The following is an 18,255-nucleotide window of genomic DNA, read 5'->3' on the forward strand; positions in this document are numbered from 1 at the left end:
GCCCATTATTCTCAACAAGATTTTACACCTTATTTGCCGTCAAATCGTACCTTGATCGCCCAGCTTGGAGCCTGGCCCGCGGAAGTTAAGCGTACATACGCATATGCAGCCCGCATCACCAGTCGGTCATTTTTTTTTCTTCCTTCTGCCATGTACGGGTACATGCACGATAGACTACACAGGGCGTATCCTGCCCATCCTCCCCCTCCATCACGCAATTGCTGCTCTGTGACAATCCCAGCGGCGCTCCTGCTTCCATCTTCATATCGAGCATGAAGACAGAAGACAGAAGACAGACAAACAGACGGACAGCAAGGCTGCCTGCCTTTCTGCCCAAACCTCTCCTTTTCCCTCCAACCCCCTTTCTCCCTTTCCCCCGTCAAAACTCCATCTCCTTTTCACCCCCTGGATGATGATGTAACCAGCGCCTCCTCATAACAAAAGGGTGAAAACTGGGGAAACCCCAGCAACCGGTTGGCACAGCCGTCCATCTATCGTCTTCCTTTCTTTTCTTCCACCCATCGCTCGTCTCTTCTAGTCCTGTCTTGTCCTTTTCTCCCTTCTCCTTCGCCCCCCTCCTCCCCATCCCTGACACCACGTTCGGACCGGTCGACAGGCTGACAGGCTGACGGGCTGACGGGAGCTGGACTTGGTAGCCAACCGGATACTGCGCAGCCCAATCCAGCCTCTCCGACCATCTTCCATTTACAACTGCACTGCTACGCTCTGCATCCATCCACTCAATCCATACACTCTCCAGCAGACCTCGCAGGCGCAAGATAATTTAAAATCCTCGTATCTTCAACCCTCAGCCAGTCATGGGAAAGGCGTGCTGGGCGGACCAGCCGGACTTGGTCACATCCTCCGTTTGAATCGTAGTTTTTATTATTCACTGTTATTACTTTCGGATTTCCCAGCGCCCTTGGGGACCTTGTCTGCTGCCCTGGTCTAGTCAAGCACATCTGAGAGCTAGCAGCCATGGCTAGCTACTTGGATGGCAAACTCCATATACCTTGTTGACTCGCTAGTTCACCAAGTATCCGACTCTAGAAAAGTCCATGGACGGAGCAGCCTGCCGTGTTTCATCTTTTTCCTTTTTTTTCCCTCTTCTCTTTCGCTCTCTTGGTTTTTTTATTTTTATTTTTTTTTTTTTATTTTTATTTTCATTTCTTGATGGATGCCTTACCAAGGTTACTCCTGCGAGGAAACGAGAGAAGCGCTTCTTGCGACGGACCTTGATCGTTGGTTCTGCCTCTTCCGTCCCCCTTTTTTTGATTGTTGCAATTATTACCTTGCAGCTCTATTTTTTCCTTTCCCTGGCTTTATTTCTTTCTTTCAGCTTCGGTATTTAAAAGCTTTGTCTCTTCCGCTTCCCTGGGAATTTCTTCTTTTCTTCTTCTCTTTCTTTTCCCCAGACTTTTCCTTCTCCGCATTTTCTGACGTTGAACAAGGACTCAAAAGGCACAGTTATATAGCCTCTCCTAGCCAGCCAGCTATTGAAACAAGCAATACCAGACAGCTATCAGTCCAATCTATCAATCAATATATTCGTCAGCTCGTTTGATCGTCAAGAACCTTCATTTGCAAGACGTGTCATTTCTATCAACCAATATCAACGGGGCAGGATCCCTTCCATCTACCAAATATCTTCAGCCAATACCACGACCACCACCAAAAAATACACATCGACAATGGCTTCAACCATGACCCGGTCTGCTCATTCCTCGTTGCCGCATACCATGCATCCTTTCCCGAGCACTGGTGCCGACTCAACTAGCCCATCCACCAAACAGCTCTCGGTCTCAACACTCAGCCTCGACATCCAGCGAGCCATGCAATCATCCTCCAGCCAGCCAAAATACATCTCTGCCGGCAACAATGACTTCGAGCACCCACCTCCACCGCCTCCATCTCCAGTCGGTTTTCCCTCCGGCTCGACTAGCTGGAGGTAGACTCCTTCCGACCACATAACCCTGACAAAATCATACTCCTGTCCTGATGTCCCGCCCCGGATACACGGTCAACGAGCCAACGTCCAAAATCTTCAGCTGCTTTTTCGTCCTTTTTCTTTTCGCAATTATAATCTTAATTTGCATTCGGGTCGGGATAGAACGGAGTTGTTTTCATAGATGGCTTCCAGCTTCTTTTCTTCTTCTTTCTTTCTTTTTCTTCTCTTCTTGATATCCCTGTCCAACGAGCTGGTTTCTTCAGGTGTTTCCCATACTGTTTTCTCAGCGAGATATTGTTTCCTATGTCGGTTTTGCTTCTTCAACCCAATACTCAGCCACACAACAGTGGTCTGCTTGCTTCTTTTCTTCCTCTGTTTGCCGGAACACATGTCCTCCTGACTGGGTATGTTGTATCCGTGACACCGATGAGAGATTTTTTTTTCTTTTCTTTCTGTATCAATCATCCTCAAATAACCGTCTTTTTCCAAGTTCCAAAATGGGCTCGTAGTTGGCTACAGAAATCAATGCCTAACGTAGTCGAACGGTCATGAGACTGTCGGGGAAATATTTCTCTCAATCCAACAAGGCCTCCTCAGGAGCCTGCAGGTTCGCTAGCCGTAGGCGTTGTAGATCCCGTCTGCACCCCAGACCCACGACTACCCTGGTTGGAAACCTGGCCGCTGCCGCTCCGCTCGGCGTACATCTGCTCCAATGCACGCATCGCATCCCCATCACCCTCCAGGGCCAATTTATTCAACCTCTCAGCCTCCGCGACAGCCGCTTCAACCCTATTCCATCCCGCAATTTTCTCTTCCTGAATCTGGCTCTTTTTTAACGGAAACACAGTCCTGACAGCATCGGTTTCGCCCCTGGAATGTTTCGCCTTCGCCAGCCGCGCCAGGAATCGTGCCTGGTTGCTCATTGCAATCCTGGATGCATCGCCCATGTCCTCCCCAAACACGCTTTGGCTCTGACCGCCCGAGCTGGATATTAAATTGGCCTTTTGGCCTACGATCCTCACTCGGTTGGCGCACAGGAGCTCGCTGCTGTCCTCTTCATTTCTCCAAAGCGGAGGAGTTGAGTTTGGCTGTCTCTCAGATGAGCGAGTGAACATCAACTCCGTCCCAATCATGTCGGCCCAGGAACAGCTGAATATCTGGTTACCATATGAAATTATCGGATTAGGGGAGTGAAGGTCCATTATCTGGACTCGGCTTTGCGACTCTTGCTCTTGGTCATTGTGATCTTGCCCTGCGTCACCGTCAAGCGAAGGTGTCATGGAAGGGTCAATTGGAGAGTGGATTGGAGTCGAAGTAGATGATCGCTTTCTTGGAGGTCGTATGGGCCCGTTAACCGAGGATAGCTCGAGGTTGATATAAGCTGTCTATATGTAGCTCTGGTTAGCACCCGGTCGATTGTAAGCCGCGACCTCACGTACCTCTGTTTCAAACGGATCATACTCATATTCGTAATCTGAATCATTGCCATCCACGTCCATAACAATAGCCTCAGGCCGATCCATGGCTGTGAATAACAGCACCCGTCCTGTGTGATCTTTAGATCTTCGCATAGACACCCTTAACAATGCATGAAGCATGTCAAAAAGTCGCTTGTTGAGCCGCAGCCGACTTTTCAGCGCCAAATTACGTCATCAATATGATGATACCAATTTAAATGAACACACTCGAATACTGTGACTGGTCTAGGTGTTGATTCAGCTTTATGGACGAATCCTAGATACCTTAATCGCCTTACTCTATTGAGATACTTTATCATATTGAACAACTATGCTTCCTAACCAAAAAGTCAACTTTTCAAATCATCTGCAACTCTGCTGCTCCATATGTATCGAAGCTTGGAAATCTGGTATAAGCTGCGTAGAGTGCAAACGAACCAACAATTACCGGTGCTGATCTCCAAGTGAAACCGATCAAATATGTAATTTCAGATATACAGTCATCACTTATATAAAGCCAATGGGAACTCCATTGTCTTAAACAAATCACACCACAAAGAATTTGAAGATCCGTAGAGTGTAAAAACAAGAAAATATCAAGAATCAATAAAAAATTCCAACGAGCGAAGGAGGAAGGGACCTCGGTGAAGAAATGACAGGACGCAGATGCAAGCTAGACAAAAGAAAGACAAAGTGATATGCATGAACTTTATGTACTCGGGACGAAAGAACTGGGTTATTTGCTAAGGAACGAGAGGGATAGGTAGCGAGAAAGCGAGAAAGAGAGTCAAGGGTCAGGAGTCAGGTATCGGTGGGAAGGCTTGGTTTGGGGACGGGCGGCGCCTAGGCTGTGTATGCAAGATGAGAATTTTTGCCCCAGAGAGAAAGAAATATGCAGAGATGCACGGAAGAAAGGGAAACCTTTAGGGAAATGTATATAATATGACGCCTTAATGCAGCAAAGACCGATTCTGTTGATGAGTATTGTTCGTAAAGGATATGTCGCTGCCGGCACTCCTTGGCCTCTCGGGGCTTCCGCCTCGATGCTGGACTAGTCGGTCTGTGCTCTCGCTGTAGCCATGCCTTGGCTTGGATGGCGGTGAGTCGTGGTACGGCTCGTAGCGGGAGATATGGTTCAGCTTGCCAACTTCTTCGTCGTGCATGTACCCGTGGGATTTGGGCCTGAGCAGAATTGAACCCCGAGGATCGAGTGGAGTTAGGTTGTCTAGATCTCTGTCGAAATTTTCTGTGAAAATACAAGTTAGCCGTGGGGAACGGGAATGGTAAGAGTGAAGTACGAGAGCATGCTTACGTTTCTCCTTGTGACGCTCCTCGTGCGGATTTTTGCCAAACAGTGTCATTATACCGTTGATCAAGATGAGTATGCCCAAAATGGCCGCAAGACTAGTCTGGACGGCAAGGAGAGCAACACCAGTCACAGTCTTTGTTGTCTTCGAGATACCAAACTCGTCAACAAAGACGATAATGCATGCAACAGAAAGTACTCGGACAACCTGGATGGAGATATTAATCCATCGACCAGATTTGGTTTCGAAAGGACGAGTCCATAATAGAAGAATGAGCATGAGGCCTTCAACAACAAACTGACCAGCAGATTGAGCGAGGCCATGCCCATCTGCGCCAGCAATCACGCAGCCACGGGCAAAAAGGTACACGATAACAGGCACAAAAATCCACCAGTAATCCTTCTTATAGTGGTCGTAAAAGAGACTGTACTTGCGCCAAGCTTCCTTGTCCTCAAACAGAGCTGAAGCAGTTCCCTCCGTCTTCTTGAGGCGTTGGGCAAGGGACCAGATGCGGAAAGTGAAGTATCCAAGAACACCTGTGAACAGCGCCAGGGTGACTGCAGCAAGAGTTTTAGCGGCCCACGAGTCACCACGAGTGAACTGGAAAATGCAGTAGAGAGTCCAAATTCCGTAAAGCAGAAGAATCAAGTTGGTGATGGTCCTAGCAAGGAAACCCCAGTAATGTTGTCGGAAGTTTGACAAACGCTCTGGGAACGTGGAGTACAGAGCCCAGACTTCCAACACGACCTTCCCTAGTAATATGCCTGCGGCAATGACAGCGATGACAATGGCAAAGATAAGTAAAACAGTCATGAAAGTATTGGCCGCTGGAATAGAGAGTTCTTCAACGCCCTTTTTGATGCCGCTAAGTCGGTTGTTGACTTCCTCCTGTATATCACGGGCCAGGAGCTGGACATGGCGGGATGTGAGGTCAAGCGAGCGCTTCTCAGCAGTGCCATTTGTGCCATTTTTTTGTACTTGCAGACTCCGAAGATAGTTGACGCTGTTTTCCGTGAGGTTTCCGCCAGTCGCATTCCGAAAGTTATCGATGGATTGCTGTAGGTTTGTCCAGGGGAAAAGGCCCAGGCTGAAGCTAAAGTTTTTGGTAAAGCTCCTATAGACGGGAGGATAATCCACACTACACAATCCGTTCAATGCAATGGCCTGAAAAACACCCATAACTTGAATGAAAGATGGACTTGCGCCAGGTGCTCCAGGGTGAGCGGTACCGCCTACAGCACCAGCGCCAGAGAAGACCAGGGCAGCACCAGAGATCCCAGCGGCAGCGTACGATACCATCGGGGTGTTTAGGGAGTGTCCATTGCCAACAGTTGACTTGATGCAGGAGAGTTCATTTTTGTCGTCTTTTTGATTCAGCTTCAGTGTAGCTTCGGCGTCTAAATCTGGCACCATGAAGGCAATACTCGGTATTCTGGATCCAAACTCTTCCGAGATCGGTTGCTGACCTTTGGCAGTGAAACGGCCGGCAGGCACTAAAGTAACCGTCAGTACTCCTGGCTGGTGTCTCCCGTATTGAGTTGAAAGCAATATATACATACCAGGGCAAAGTTGGTCTATAAACGTGTCTGACGAACATGGATCAAGATTCTGTGTGAACGTCTGTCCGTATGCAAGGATGGTAATGGTGGCAGTGACATTTTGTGTTTTGATGTTCATCCCAACGAAATTGTAGGTGACTGTCTTGCTTGCGCGGTTAAGGATGAAATCCAGCTCCTTAATCTCGATATCACTGTTCTGAAGGCAAGAATTAAACCCATTGTTCTTGAGCACGTCTCCAGCAAGCGTAAGCCCAGCGTTTAGGGACATGAAAGCCCACGCAACGGTGGTAAGGGATATGAACTTCATTTTGCCGAAGGACGAGTCGAAGTTGTATGGGCTTCCGAAAGGGGTAGTGACCGGGCCTGACAGGCCACTTTCTTTGGAGGGAGACTGTAACCGAGCGACGGACAAGATATGCGTATGTGAAATTCAAAGCGGATAAAAAAACGAGAGTCGAGAAAGGTACGGAAATGCAAGAGAACGACGGAAATGCGTTTGCTAAAAGACAGTATGACTAGCAGGGTCAACCCGCATAGTACGATGCAAAAGACGGTCAAAAAGGAACAATGCTGATTCTATTCTTGCACGCGGAGAACATGAGGAAATAAAGGAAAATGATAGAAGGAAAGGAAGGCGGCAAGACGAAGGCCGTTCAGCATTGACGTCCCTCAGGGGCTAAGCGATTGGCCGACTCTCCATAACCGTGCTAAAAACGAAGGATAAAAAAAAAAGATGGGCGGTTGGTGATATCGAGAAAAACGGCTGCCCAGATAAAACCGATAAACGCAAAGACGACACAAGCGAAGGTTAAGGACAGACGGAGATAAACAAGGGAGGGACTTTTTGCTGTCGCAAGAAAAAGTATGTGGTATGGTGATATTGTTTCAAGAGTGCCTTTGCAGAGGCCCTTTGGGGGAGGAGATGAGCAGCCGCCGGTGATTGGAGACGACGCACCTGGATGGCAACATGTCGTTTCTCCGGACCATAAGATTTAGCGGGCCAATGCAAGGGTGTAGCCACTCGTAGGCCACCGTTGCTCCCCTTTCGCTGGCAAACCAAGACATTCACGGCGTAATTATGGAGCTAAGGGGGACATCTTTCGCGCTGACCTTCAGTCATGCATCCGCCACGTATCCACCGAGGCACAAGCACATCGCTGCTAGTGGTATGGAGCATGACTTATCTGTCGCTCATTGATTGTGGTCCGCAGCTGTTTCAATCCAACATGGCATATATTCAGCCATGCATTCCATAGAAGGCTGTGTGAACAGAAGGGTTGCAAGCAAAGGAAGAGAAGGCGAGCTGCAGAACATTCGAGCAGGATAGTGGGCCAGGGTAGGCTCAAATTTAAGAATTAAGGATTAAGAAACGTCAGGAAACCCCTGGGCAATTGGCGGGTCTGATCCACCGTAGGGCAGGCGGGAAGCTAGACCATAAGCCACAGCCACGGCCAAGACGGTTCTGGCCTGGACTCTTGGTTGAACTGTTGAAGGCTGAAAAGAACGAGTCGGCTGGCGTTCTTTCGAGTCGTTTGTTCGCTTCAAAAAGGAGCTCTTTTCCGGAGTATGCCTTCGTGGCATACCATAAATAACTCCAATAGCCTTTAGTTAAGGGTGTCAAGCCGCCCTCTGCTGCCTGTCCCGCATAGATAAGGGCTTGGAAAAGTTGACGTGTAGAAAATTGCATCTCCAGTTATCTCCAGGAGTTTATGAATTCGAGGACCAGAATGGGGCATGGGGACTCCATTTTTAATCAAGTCTGGAATACTCCGTACATACATTTATTCGGACATCTTGGGCACTCCGATAGAGCAGGGTTGTAGTACATGCTGCTGGCTTCGTTGATAGAGAGTCCACTCCTCCCCTCGTCTCTTCCATGTCACCTCGTTTTGTCCGGGGAGCAATATATTTCGGAGAACGCAAGCCAGCAAGCTACTTCTGAGCCTTGTTCTGCTGCTCTCGCATGGCTGCTCTGGCACTACGACTTCCCCCGAGTTTCGGTCCACGTGGTGCGTCTGCCTTGGAAGTTTTAGTGTTCCGGGTACGGGCTCCGCGTCTTCTCGAGTGAATGGCGTCAAGGAAATCTCTACGGAACTGATCTGCTATTCGATCATCTGCGGCCTGATCGTCCTCATCTGCGTGGCTCTGGGGCTCTTCATAGACATCGACTGATCAACCCAGTAATGTTAGCATAATACCCTCCAGCTAGTGTGCAGGATGGGCAAAGGCGAACGCCGCACTGGAAAAAAGGAAGTAAAACCAAGGTGACAAAACTTACGTTTACTTTCGCGCAAAACTTCTTCTACGAGCCGATCTCGCATTATATCTTCACTATTACGCCTTCTCCTCCCGCTGCGAGTTTGTTTGCCTTTGTTCACCGTTTCCTCATCTTCGGGTGCCGCGGAATCACCCTTGGCAAGGTTCCTGGTGGCAGCCTCTGTCCTTGCAATGTTCTGGAGCTTCGAGTCTGGTCCGAGGTCTATCTCGTGTAATTTGCCTAGAGTTGCAGGCTGTCTCTGTGGAAGCTGCAGGTCGGCAGCAGACGTATGTTCCGCCGCCTGCCGCGACTGGTTCTGGCCATCTGCAGGATTGGTAGGATCGCTGTTTTCCGACGGTAACGTCCCATGGCGACGTTTAGCCATCTCAGCTTCTATAAACGCCATCCTTATCACGTTAGTTGTTGCACCTGTAATGTGCTGACAAGACGGACGAAAGAAAACATGGGTGAAAGGTCTGCGTACATATGCTTATCAACGTCGACTTTCTGGCCTGAGTGTCCAACAAACCGATCTGATATACCACTTAACCGGCCTTCGGCCGTGGTCTCAGCAGCTGGCACGAGAGCATCACTCCGCGACGAACGAGACGTCGAGAACTCGATGCCGCCTTTCCTGGCCTTGTTCTTGCGAAGTCGCAATATATCAGCGACTCCCATCTCGTCTGTTTCCACGCCATCTGGAGCCGATGATGCCGGTGTATCAGGCGCAGTTGGTGTTGATGCCTTCGCTTCCACTTCGTCTTCGGGTCTCGTATCGTCAGCTCGTCGGCGCATGAACTTCCGTCTCTTCGCAGGGTTGAATAGGGGCGCATCGACATCCATGATGAGTATCAGCAGGGGAGTATCTCCTCGTCTGGCGGTGTTTTTGCTGAGCTGAAGTTGATTGAACTGAAGTCGATTTGATTTCTTTTCGCCTTCGCCGGTAGGTTTCTGGATTATGTAATATAAACTTACATAATCTAGAACTTTCGTTGCATTAGTTTGGGAACACATAAAAGGTAAAAAGTAACGATGACAACAAGAAGGACAAACAAGACGCGATGGATGGATGGGCGTGGATGAGAAGTGGAAGAGATGAATGTGCATGGTAAGTATAGTCGTCAAGCTATGTACAAATTGATAATTAATAACGAAAACCGCAGCAGCCTGCCACCCGTTTTTAAAAAGCACCAGCAAATATATACGCCTGTCCCAGATTCAATAATGCAAGAGAAGATCGATCAGCTCAAGGCCACCTTAGCACCATATTTGCTAGAACAAGTGACGGTAAGCAGCTCGGTCCATGGATGTGGGTCTCTTGACTCGATGTTCTTGAAGGTCTGCATGATTCTGACTGTAGTGTAGGAAGCTTCGGTAAGAGCAAATTGTTCTAAGACATAGCCATTATTAGTATGCGAGCGGAGAAATGGTAGGGAATAGAAAAGAGACATACGGCCGAGGCAGATTCTGGGACCACCATTGAACGGCAGATAGCCCCAGCCAGGACGGATGGTCTCCCATCGCTCAGGCTTGAACTCGAGAGCATCCGGGCCGTAGATGTCGGTACGACGATGCATGGAGTATGCACTATATATGACCGACGTTCCCTTGGGTACGAAGACGGGAGATTGGCCGTCTGGGCCACCGCCGCGAGGGAGAATGGTGTCCCGGATGGCACTGCGGGAGTTGCCTGGCACAACGGGGTATAGTCGAAGAACTACATCATTTGTTAGGGTGATCCAATAGCTGATGGGGGGAAGGGGGAAAGGGAGGGGAGTGAAGAACGCACCCTCATTCAAGGTATAGCGGAGATACTTCATGTTCTTGATCTCTTCAAAAGAGGGAGCGCGGCCGTCGAGTGTCTGAACCTCAGCCTGGAGTTTCTCCCAGACATCCTGGCGTTTCGATAGGGTGTTCCATAGCACACTGAGCAGACTGGCAGTGGTATCACGGCCGGCAAGCAGGATGTTCATAAGTTCCGACCTCAGCACCAGCGGATCCTGTGTCTCCTTGACCAGCTCGTCCAAAAAGACATATCGGCCAGACTCATCGGCTACGTCTCCAATCTTCTCCCGCGAGTTGTACCGTTCGATTCCTTTCCTGACATAATGGTCCGCAAAGGCATGTACATCCTTGACTCCCTGCCTGTACTGCTTGTTCCCCCAGCTGGACGGCAGCCCAAACCTGAAACGCTTCCCAATGTAGCCTGTGCAGTAGTCGAACGATTGGCCGAAGATGTCGCCTTTGGGGGCGGTGCTGCGGTGGCCGGACAGAGTGCTGGCGGACTCTCCGAAGAGGAATTCGGTAGCAGAGTCGAGTGTCATACCAAAGAAGAGCTTCTGCAGGTCGACCGTCGAGCCGTCGGTGGGGATCAGCTCGATAAGCTCGCGGACGTGACGCTCGAACATATTCAGGTCTGCGATCTGGGAGCGCGAGAAGTTGGGACGCAGCATCGCCCTGGAGTGTTCCCAGTCGCTGCCATCGTTGGTGAAGACTCCGTTGCCGAAGAGCTCGCGGAAGCCGGCTTTGCGGCGTGGCGGCAGTTGGTAGTCGTTGAACTTTACGGCCAGCACTGTCTTGACGTTCTCCGGTTCACAGGTCGTTATTACTGCAACTGTTAGAACTTGGGCGCTCTTCGGCTATAGCTAAAGGGGAGGGAGGAGGGCGAATATGACACATACTCGGCAGGCCGGTGAGCTTGCTGGTGAAAGTGTTGCCGTACTTGAGGTAGCGCTTCCGGACGTCCTCGAGGAAAGTGTCGTGCTTGTTGCTCTTGATGGCCTCGAAAAAGAGCCCCAGGCCGAAGATGGGTTCGAAATCGGGATATGCTGGCGCTGCCTTGCAGCCATGCTCCTTTGCAGCACGACGGCGGGCGAGCGCAGTCTGGATGTACAGGGCAAACCTGTAGAGGACGAAACTACCGAGCAGCAACCAGCCGAGCGACAGAGAAAGCATCTCGATCGCTCGAATATATATATATATATATATATATATATTAACTTATATATAAACTGAGACGCCCACCGGAAAAAGGACGAATATATATATATATAATTTATTTTATATGAAAATAAGACGGCGGATATCGATGAAGATCTCGGAAGGTCAAGCAAGACAAGAGAAACCAGGCTCCAGACGAGCGGGCGTTGCGGTATATAGAGACGGCCAGACAGAATAGCTAGCTCATCCCCGCCGATTCCCCCAAAGTTCAACAAGGCCACGGCATTTCTCTGCGTCTTCTTTACTTTCCACTCCACAAAAGTCTCTCGGCTGTCGGTTGGACTTCACATGGAACACGATAGGCTGGCTGAAAAACGAGGAAGCGGTACAAGAGCTGAAAGACACGGAGCAACAAGCAGGCCGTCTTGTCCCGCGGTGTCTGCTCGTCCTGGCACAAACTCGCTGCACAACCAGGCATAACTCGCTGATCAACCTGCCAAATTCGCCCGGCATGTCCGTCTATTTAACGAGCATCTCAATTCGCTGGACAAGCCCGGTACAAGACAGCCACGTACGCCAGTTGGGCACGGTCATACGGAGTGGTGGGAGGAGAGAAGATAGCAGCTACAGCTGTGCGATGGCAGATCGGCTCCGACACCGATACCGACACCGACATCACGACATGGTCACCAGAGGATGATTTCACCACGACGCGGAATGATGGACATCTTTCTCCGAGAGATTGGTCGATGGTGTTCGTGATTCGCCAGGCACTGAGTATGGAGCAAGTAACCTCCATGGCAGTGCTTAAACTCGCATGAGGCGCACTGGATCCTGCATACTCTTTCTTACTGTGTAGGAGCGATCTACACCCCGTTTCAGGGCTTATATGGGAAATGGACGTCGTCAGAGGTGCTCTTTTTCTGGTTTCCCGCACGGATGAATGTCCATTTCCAGCGGTCACCGCTCTCGGCTTTGGCCGTTGCGATATGGGCCAGGTAGCATGCAGTATGCGGAGCGACCGGGCCAGTTAACAGATACAGATACATCTCCTTATATGCGTCCGATGACAGTCTACGTATATCCAGGATATAGGGTCAATCAGATAGAGCCTGTCTACGGAGTATACTCCTGAGGGATACCTGATAACCAGGAACAGCCCGGTAATTATCCGTGAGGCGAGCAAAAAAAAAAAAAAAAGAAGGGCTGGGAGTTTTATCGCTGCTTGCTTTGCTGGCTACGGTGTATCTCGCACCACTGAGCTTGTCCGTCTCTCATGTCTAAGATACATGGCAGGGTTGCAAGGCTCCATATCTCAGCGCAAGACAAGGGGCTACTGTGGTTCCTGGGTTCAGAGGAAGGCAATTTAAGATATAATCGAGACTCCTCAGGGAGGATCCAAACCAAGGAATAACTAATGGTTATATCGTCATTTCGGGATGGAGCAAGCTATTGACAGAGCTCTGATTGGTCCGTAATAACTCCGAGTAACGTGACATGAATATACCCGACCCACCGAAGGTGAACCCCTTTTTGCATTTCGACCTTGCAGCCCGCCGGCGAGAGGAATCCAACGCACCCAAACATGTCTCTAGGTGTGATTGTTGTAGAGCTGCAGGGCAGTGTTGGTAGGTAACAGGAAGAGCAAGGAGTTTATTGGGAATTCTCGATCGGCCAGCAAGCTTGATGTCTGCCGCGCGCTTATCTCACGTGAGCGCCAGTTAGCTTTGGAAAGTGGACACGCGATTCATAGCCGCGAGCCGAGGTAAACAATATCAACATCGAGTTATAGTAAATAGAAAGTAGAAAGTCATAAGAGAGAAAGAAAGTAAAGAGAAAGAGAGAGAGAGAGAGATGGTGATGACATAGATTCGTTTTGGCTATTTAACATTCGCATGCATGCATGCCTCGACCCGTGCCCTGCACCTAGGCACTGTAATACGTACTTACTAGACAGTTAACAGATATATGAACATGATGAATAAACGATACTATGAATTTGAAAAAGACCCTGTCCGCCGCGAATGGAAAGAGAGTGAGAAAGAAGAAAAAAAAATAAAGTCAAACGCCGCCTGCTGGAAGACTCGAGAAGACTGAACTCCGCGCCAAGGAAAGCAAAGGATGGTATGTATGTAATGTATGTATGGGTCATCAAGGAGTGAGATGGTGAAGGACCGGTCGTAGAAGGGTTGTGGAAGGATTGTAGATAGAGAGAGAGAGAGAGATGTCTAGGAAGAAGGTGACGAGGGGAGAGCAACGGCCACTGCCACGGCGGCGCCAAAGATGCCGCTCTCTGGCGCAGGGTCAAGGGATATCATCGGCTTGTCTGACTCGGTCTCAGTGGCGCTGTCTGAACCTGAATCTGCAGAATCGGCAGTGGAGTTGGAGCTGGAGTTGGAGTTGGAGTTGGCGTGGGAAGTGAGGCTGTTGAGGTAGGCCTGGCAGGTACTTCGGAAGCCCGGGTACTTGTTGATGACTGTCCCGTCACAGGCAATGGTGACTGCTTGGCCGATCTCGAGGTCAGCTGTTGTGCTGAGGCCCTTGGTGAGCAGGAGGTCGTCTCGGGTGTGTTCGGGCGAGGAGGAGGCAGGGGACTCGCTCTCGTTGCTTAGACGCCAGAGGGAGTATATGGCCGTGGCGAGGTATGCGGCCCCTCGTCTGGAGACGCACTTGCAGACAGTCTGCAGAAACTGCATGTCTGCCGTCGAGGGGGCCACGGCAAATGCATGGCTGGCGGTCAACATGGCTGCCGACTTGTCGAGGGTGGACGAAGTGTCTGCCTCGATGCAGGCCACGATGGCTGTGTCGAGGGAGTACGGCAGACGTAAGGATGCCGGCAGTTCACCCGCAAACAGGCCCGCGACGGCCACGGCCTCGACGACGATGAGACGCACGATCTCGCCGATGTACCGGCCGGTGACCAGGTACTCGAGGGGCTGGTAGTCGGGCTTGATGTGGGCGCGGTTGAGGTCGTCGTCCCAGCGAGTCATGGGCAGCACGCCGCCGCCGCCAAACATGCTCATCTCGGTGTTGATGATGACATGGCTGGCCTTATCGAACCAGGCCGCGGGCCTGTCGCCGAACTTCTCGCGCCCAATGGCCCGGGTCGGGTAGTGGATGGCGACGTTTGTGCCGGTGCCGAGGATGAGGGACATGCGGGTGGACGGGTCGATGTAGGCGCGCGAGAGCAAGGTGGCCGAGCTGTCGTTGACGATGGCCTCGATGCGGACGTTGAGCTGGTGTTTCCGGCACGCGGCCATGATCAGGTCGCCCAGGTCCTCGCCGACGGTGCCGTTGGAGCAGAGGAAGCCCTTGCCCATGCTGAGCACGAGGCCAGAGCGGATGGAGGTCTGGTCGATGGGGAACGACCAGGAGAGGCCCATGGGCAGCGGCGAGGAAGAGTCCCGCCCGTAGCCCTCGTCGCCGGCCCGCAGCATGTCGAGGATGCGCAGGGCGATCCAGTCGAAGAAGGCCCGGCCCTCGAGCAGCTTGACGGGCTCGTCGATGGCGGAGGAGGCGATGCGGCGGATGTGCATGGCGCCGTGGCCGGCGAGCTCGACGAGGGCGACTCTGAAGGTCGAGCCCCCGACGTCGAGGGCCAGGAAGGTCCCGCGCTCGCAGCCGGAGGGTAAGGCATGGTTGAAGGAGGGCAGCATGCAGACGGGCGAGGACTTTGCACAGCGGTCGAGCTGCAGGCGGATGCCGGCGGCCATGGCGGCGAGGCGGGCGGTCGACAGGTGGGAGGTGAACTGGCGCTGGACGTCGGCGGCGAGGTCATCGAGGGAGCGTCTGCACCGCAGGGACGACGGCCGTTTCTCGCATGTCTTTGAGGGTGTCTTTGAGGGTGTCGTCGCTGTCGTCGCTGTCGTCTTTTGCTTCTGGGAGAGGCGGAGGAGGCGCTGCAGGACGGAGAGCAAGCTGTCGAAGAGCTGGCGGAGGCGCAGGGCGACCTGCTCGAGGGTGCCTTTGCCCATTTTTTTTTTTTTTTTTTTTTTGATACTGCAGGCTGGACAGGCTGAGGATAGACGAGAACAAGCTGCGATAGACCGGGGAAGAGTGGTGAAGAAGACGAAGACGATGGTATCTATATAGCAGGCTATGCTGTGTGCTATGCTGTGCTATGCGGTGGTGCAGGGGACGAGCGGGTGTAACTGGCCGCGCTCATGGTGAAAGACGAAGACGCCAGCAAGGACGGCAGAGACGGCGATAAAATAATAAGCAGACGACAAGACGAAGCAGCAGGAAGAAGAATCGTAAAACAAGAGCAAAAGGACAGCGCAGACGAAAAGCAACGAGAGTGGAGGCCGCAGGGTGACATCGAGAGCTGCGATGCGGGCGTTGCGAGAGACATACAACATCACCCCCCAGCACATAGACATACATACACACCATACATACTACTAAGAGCACAGCAGCAGCCATGATTAACCTCGCACGGCAGCTCCATAGACGCAGGCGAGTAGCATTGCAAGGTTGGCCTTAGTAAGGATGTAACATGGGCGAGCCAGAGTCGCAGTCGCAGCGTTAGTGTTGCCTAGTGTCGCAGCGGGCGGCTTTCAGGGGGTGGCAGGCAGAGAGAACAGAGATCGATATTAGCTAGTTATTTGATATGTACAGAAGAGAAGCGAAGAAGAAGAGGAAAATAAGAGAAAGACGGGGCCAATGCTATGATTCAAAGTAGACTTTGCTCCGGCGGGCGGCCAGCGCCTTTGCATCGCCGGCCAGCGCGGTGTGGTGCACGACGTGCGGCCGGTAGACGGCGTCCACGGGCGCCTGCCACTCCTCCAGCGCCAGCGGGAAGTACTCGTACAGCACGTCGGCCCTGTCCTCCGCCTCGCCCATGATAGCCGGCAGCTGGTGGTTCTGGTGGTGGTTCTGGTGGTGGTTACTTTGGGGTTGATGTTGGTGTTGATGTTGGTGTTGATGTTGATGTTGATTCAGGGGGTGGTGTTGGTGATGATGATTCAAGGAACCGTCGTAATGGGATGTAGATCTCTTCCGCCCGGGCTGCTCCAGCTGCTGCTCCAGCTCGGGGATAGGGAGCGAGTGCGGCGAGCTGGCCTCCTCGTCGTTGAAGGTCAGCGTGATGGGCGGGATCCCGGAGCTCATCCGCCGTCGCTTGCTCGACCGGCTCTCCTCCTCCTCCTCCTCCTCCGCCGCCGCCGCCGCTGCTGAGGGATCAGATATAACAGCAGCTGCCGCCCTCTCCTCCGTCTTGACCGGCGAGTTTCTCTTCCCGCCGCCTGCTGGTACACTGCCGGCGGGATTGGCTGGAGGACCTCCTGCGTTGGCCCTGGCCAGAGCTGCGGCCTGCGTGTTCTTCCTCGAGGCCGCCGCGCTGCCGCTCAGGGGCACATCCTTTCTGGACTGGAAGTTGCGCGGACTGCGGCCTCGCACGATGATCGGGCCCGACTGGCTCTCGCATATCGAGATCTTCGCCCCCGTCGACAGCGTCGCCACGATCTTCAGCCTCAGCACGAAATGCTGCTGCAGCTCCCGCCGCCGCCCGTTGTTGGCGGTTGCTATCCGGAACTGCAGCCGCTTCCACGCGATCGAGAAGGTAGCAAAGTCCGCGTCTGCGTCCTGGCCGCCCATGGTGTCCAGCACGACCGGCGCAGGCTCCTTTTCCGTCTTGTCTTCCACCATTCCTCCACCGCCAGCACCACCACCAGCACTACCAGCACTACCGCCGCCACTGCCACCGCCAGCAGCACTCCCCGATGCATTGGCGGAAGAAGAACCACCCGCCGGAGTCTTCCATGGCACCGAGATGATTTTGACCGGGTTGCCTTCCACCGACTCCGTGGCAGAGACCGTCAGCTCCTGCGCCAGGATGGGTATGCGGTCGCCCTGCTCCGTCATGATATACCGGAGTGTCCGCGGCAGCGTCACCGAGCCTGTGATCTGGAACAGATTCCGCCGGTAGCAGGTCAGCTCGGCCGGCCCAACGCCTACTCCTACTCCCACGCCCACGCCCACGCCCACTCCCATGCCCATTCCTACTGCGGGTGCGCCTGTGTTGACGGCCACCGGTGTGTCGCCGCCGGGAGAGGCCGACCAGCTCGACTCGGCCAGGAAGAACATCCCGTGTAGCTGCGCCGTCATGTTCAGCGAGGTCCGTCGTAGCGAGTAGTCCAGTAGAGTAAAGTTGTAGGCCGGCACCGAGAAGGACAGCAGCTTGTGGCCGTGGTCTATCGAGTCCTCCTCCGTCCCTTGTCCTTGTCCTTGTTGTTGTTGTGGTTGAAGTTGTTGTTGTTGTTGATGCTGCTGCTGCTGCTGCTGCTGTATATGCTGATGCGGCGGTTGTATCTGCTGCTGATGCGGTACCTGATGCTGCTGCTGATGCTGCTGCTGCTGCTGCATGTCGACATCAAAGAGCGTCGCGGGAATCATGTCTGCGATCTCAGGGAAGGGCTCCTCGAACTGGCTGCTCGAGAACCGCCGCATCATCGGCTGCTGCGAGTAGCTCATCTCGTCCGCACTACACACATTAGACCACTACACCGACATAGACATAGACATCGCAATAGACAGATAGAAGTAAATACCTAGGGAACGTCTCGTCGTAGGGCGAGGGCTGCGGCATCTCCATGGGCGCCATCGGGGCCATGAAGTCGCCGTGCGAGATCGCGGGCATCGGCGAGCCCATGTACGGCAGCGCCATCGCATCGTAGCCGTCCATATATGGCCATTTTTCTTTTCGTCTATCCTCTCTCCGTCTGTTCGTCTTATATAGTCCTGTGCGCCGTCTGTCGCAGTGTAGAAGAGTGGCGGCCGAGGCGGAGGC

General features: G+C 52.5%; 8 protein-coding genes across 8 annotated transcripts; 1 reads left to right on the forward strand and 7 right to left on the reverse strand.

The window, feature by feature from the left end:
• Positions 1–1,058: 1,058 nt before the first annotated feature.
• On the forward strand, positions 1,059–1,952 carry ARB_05094 (uncharacterized protein; the record flags this gene model as incomplete). Its single annotated transcript, XM_003016755.1, has 2 exons — positions 1,059–1,344; positions 1,486–1,952. The coding sequence occupies 2 exons, from the start codon at positions 1,059–1,061 to the stop codon at positions 1,950–1,952; spliced, it is 753 nt and encodes a 250-aa protein (XP_003016801.1).
• Positions 1,953–2,077: 125 nt separating this feature from the next.
• ARB_05095 (uncharacterized protein) lies at positions 2,078–2,413 on the reverse strand (the record flags this gene model as incomplete). The annotated part of the gene is made up of 1 exon (XM_003016756.1): positions 2,078–2,413. The coding sequence occupies one exon, from the start codon at positions 2,411–2,413 to the stop codon at positions 2,078–2,080; it is 336 nt and encodes a 111-aa protein (XP_003016802.1).
• Positions 2,414–2,541: 128 nt separating this feature from the next.
• Positions 2,542–3,471, reverse strand: ARB_05096 (uncharacterized protein; the record flags this gene model as incomplete). Its single annotated transcript, XM_003016757.1, has 2 exons — positions 2,542–3,333; positions 3,388–3,471. 2 exons carry the CDS (start codon positions 3,469–3,471, stop codon positions 2,542–2,544), a joined length of 876 nt encoding a protein of 291 aa, XP_003016803.1.
• Positions 3,472–4,355: 884 nt separating this feature from the next.
• On the reverse strand, positions 4,356–6,578 carry ARB_05097 (uncharacterized protein; the record flags this gene model as incomplete). Its single annotated transcript, XM_003016758.1, has 1 exon — positions 4,356–6,578. One exon carries the CDS (start codon positions 6,576–6,578, stop codon positions 4,356–4,358), a length of 2,223 nt encoding a protein of 740 aa, XP_003016804.1.
• Positions 6,579–8,203: 1,625 nt separating this feature from the next.
• Positions 8,204–9,635, reverse strand: ARB_05098 (uncharacterized protein; the record flags this gene model as incomplete). Its single annotated transcript, XM_003016759.1, has 3 exons — positions 8,204–8,439; positions 8,550–8,872; positions 9,013–9,635. 3 exons carry the CDS (start codon positions 9,633–9,635, stop codon positions 8,204–8,206), a joined length of 1,182 nt encoding a protein of 393 aa, XP_003016805.1.
• Positions 9,636–9,769: 134 nt separating this feature from the next.
• Positions 9,770–11,483, reverse strand: ARB_05099 (uncharacterized protein; the record flags this gene model as incomplete). The annotated part of the gene is made up of 2 exons (XM_003016760.1): positions 9,770–11,142; positions 11,210–11,483. The coding sequence occupies 2 exons, from the start codon at positions 11,481–11,483 to the stop codon at positions 9,770–9,772; spliced, it is 1,647 nt and encodes a 548-aa protein (XP_003016806.1).
• A 2,213-nt stretch (positions 11,484–13,696) lies between these two features.
• ARB_05100 (uncharacterized protein) lies at positions 13,697–15,442 on the reverse strand (the record flags this gene model as incomplete). Its single annotated transcript, XM_003016761.1, has 1 exon — positions 13,697–15,442. One exon carries the CDS (start codon positions 15,440–15,442, stop codon positions 13,697–13,699), a length of 1,746 nt encoding a protein of 581 aa, XP_003016807.1.
• Positions 15,443–16,133: 691 nt separating this feature from the next.
• ARB_05101 (transcriptional regulator PacG/VIB-1) lies at positions 16,134–17,915 on the reverse strand (the record flags this gene model as incomplete). The annotated part of the gene is made up of 1 exon (XM_003016762.1): positions 16,134–17,915. One exon carries the CDS (start codon positions 17,913–17,915, stop codon positions 16,134–16,136), a length of 1,782 nt encoding a protein of 593 aa, XP_003016808.1.
• Positions 17,916–18,255: the final 340 nt, after the last annotated feature.

Source organism: Trichophyton benhamiae (genome assembly GCF_000151125.1).
Source record: "Trichophyton benhamiae CBS 112371 chromosome Unknown contig01989.5, whole genome shotgun sequence".
Classification (NCBI taxonomy): domain Eukaryota; kingdom Fungi; phylum Ascomycota; class Eurotiomycetes; order Onygenales; family Arthrodermataceae; genus Trichophyton; species Trichophyton benhamiae.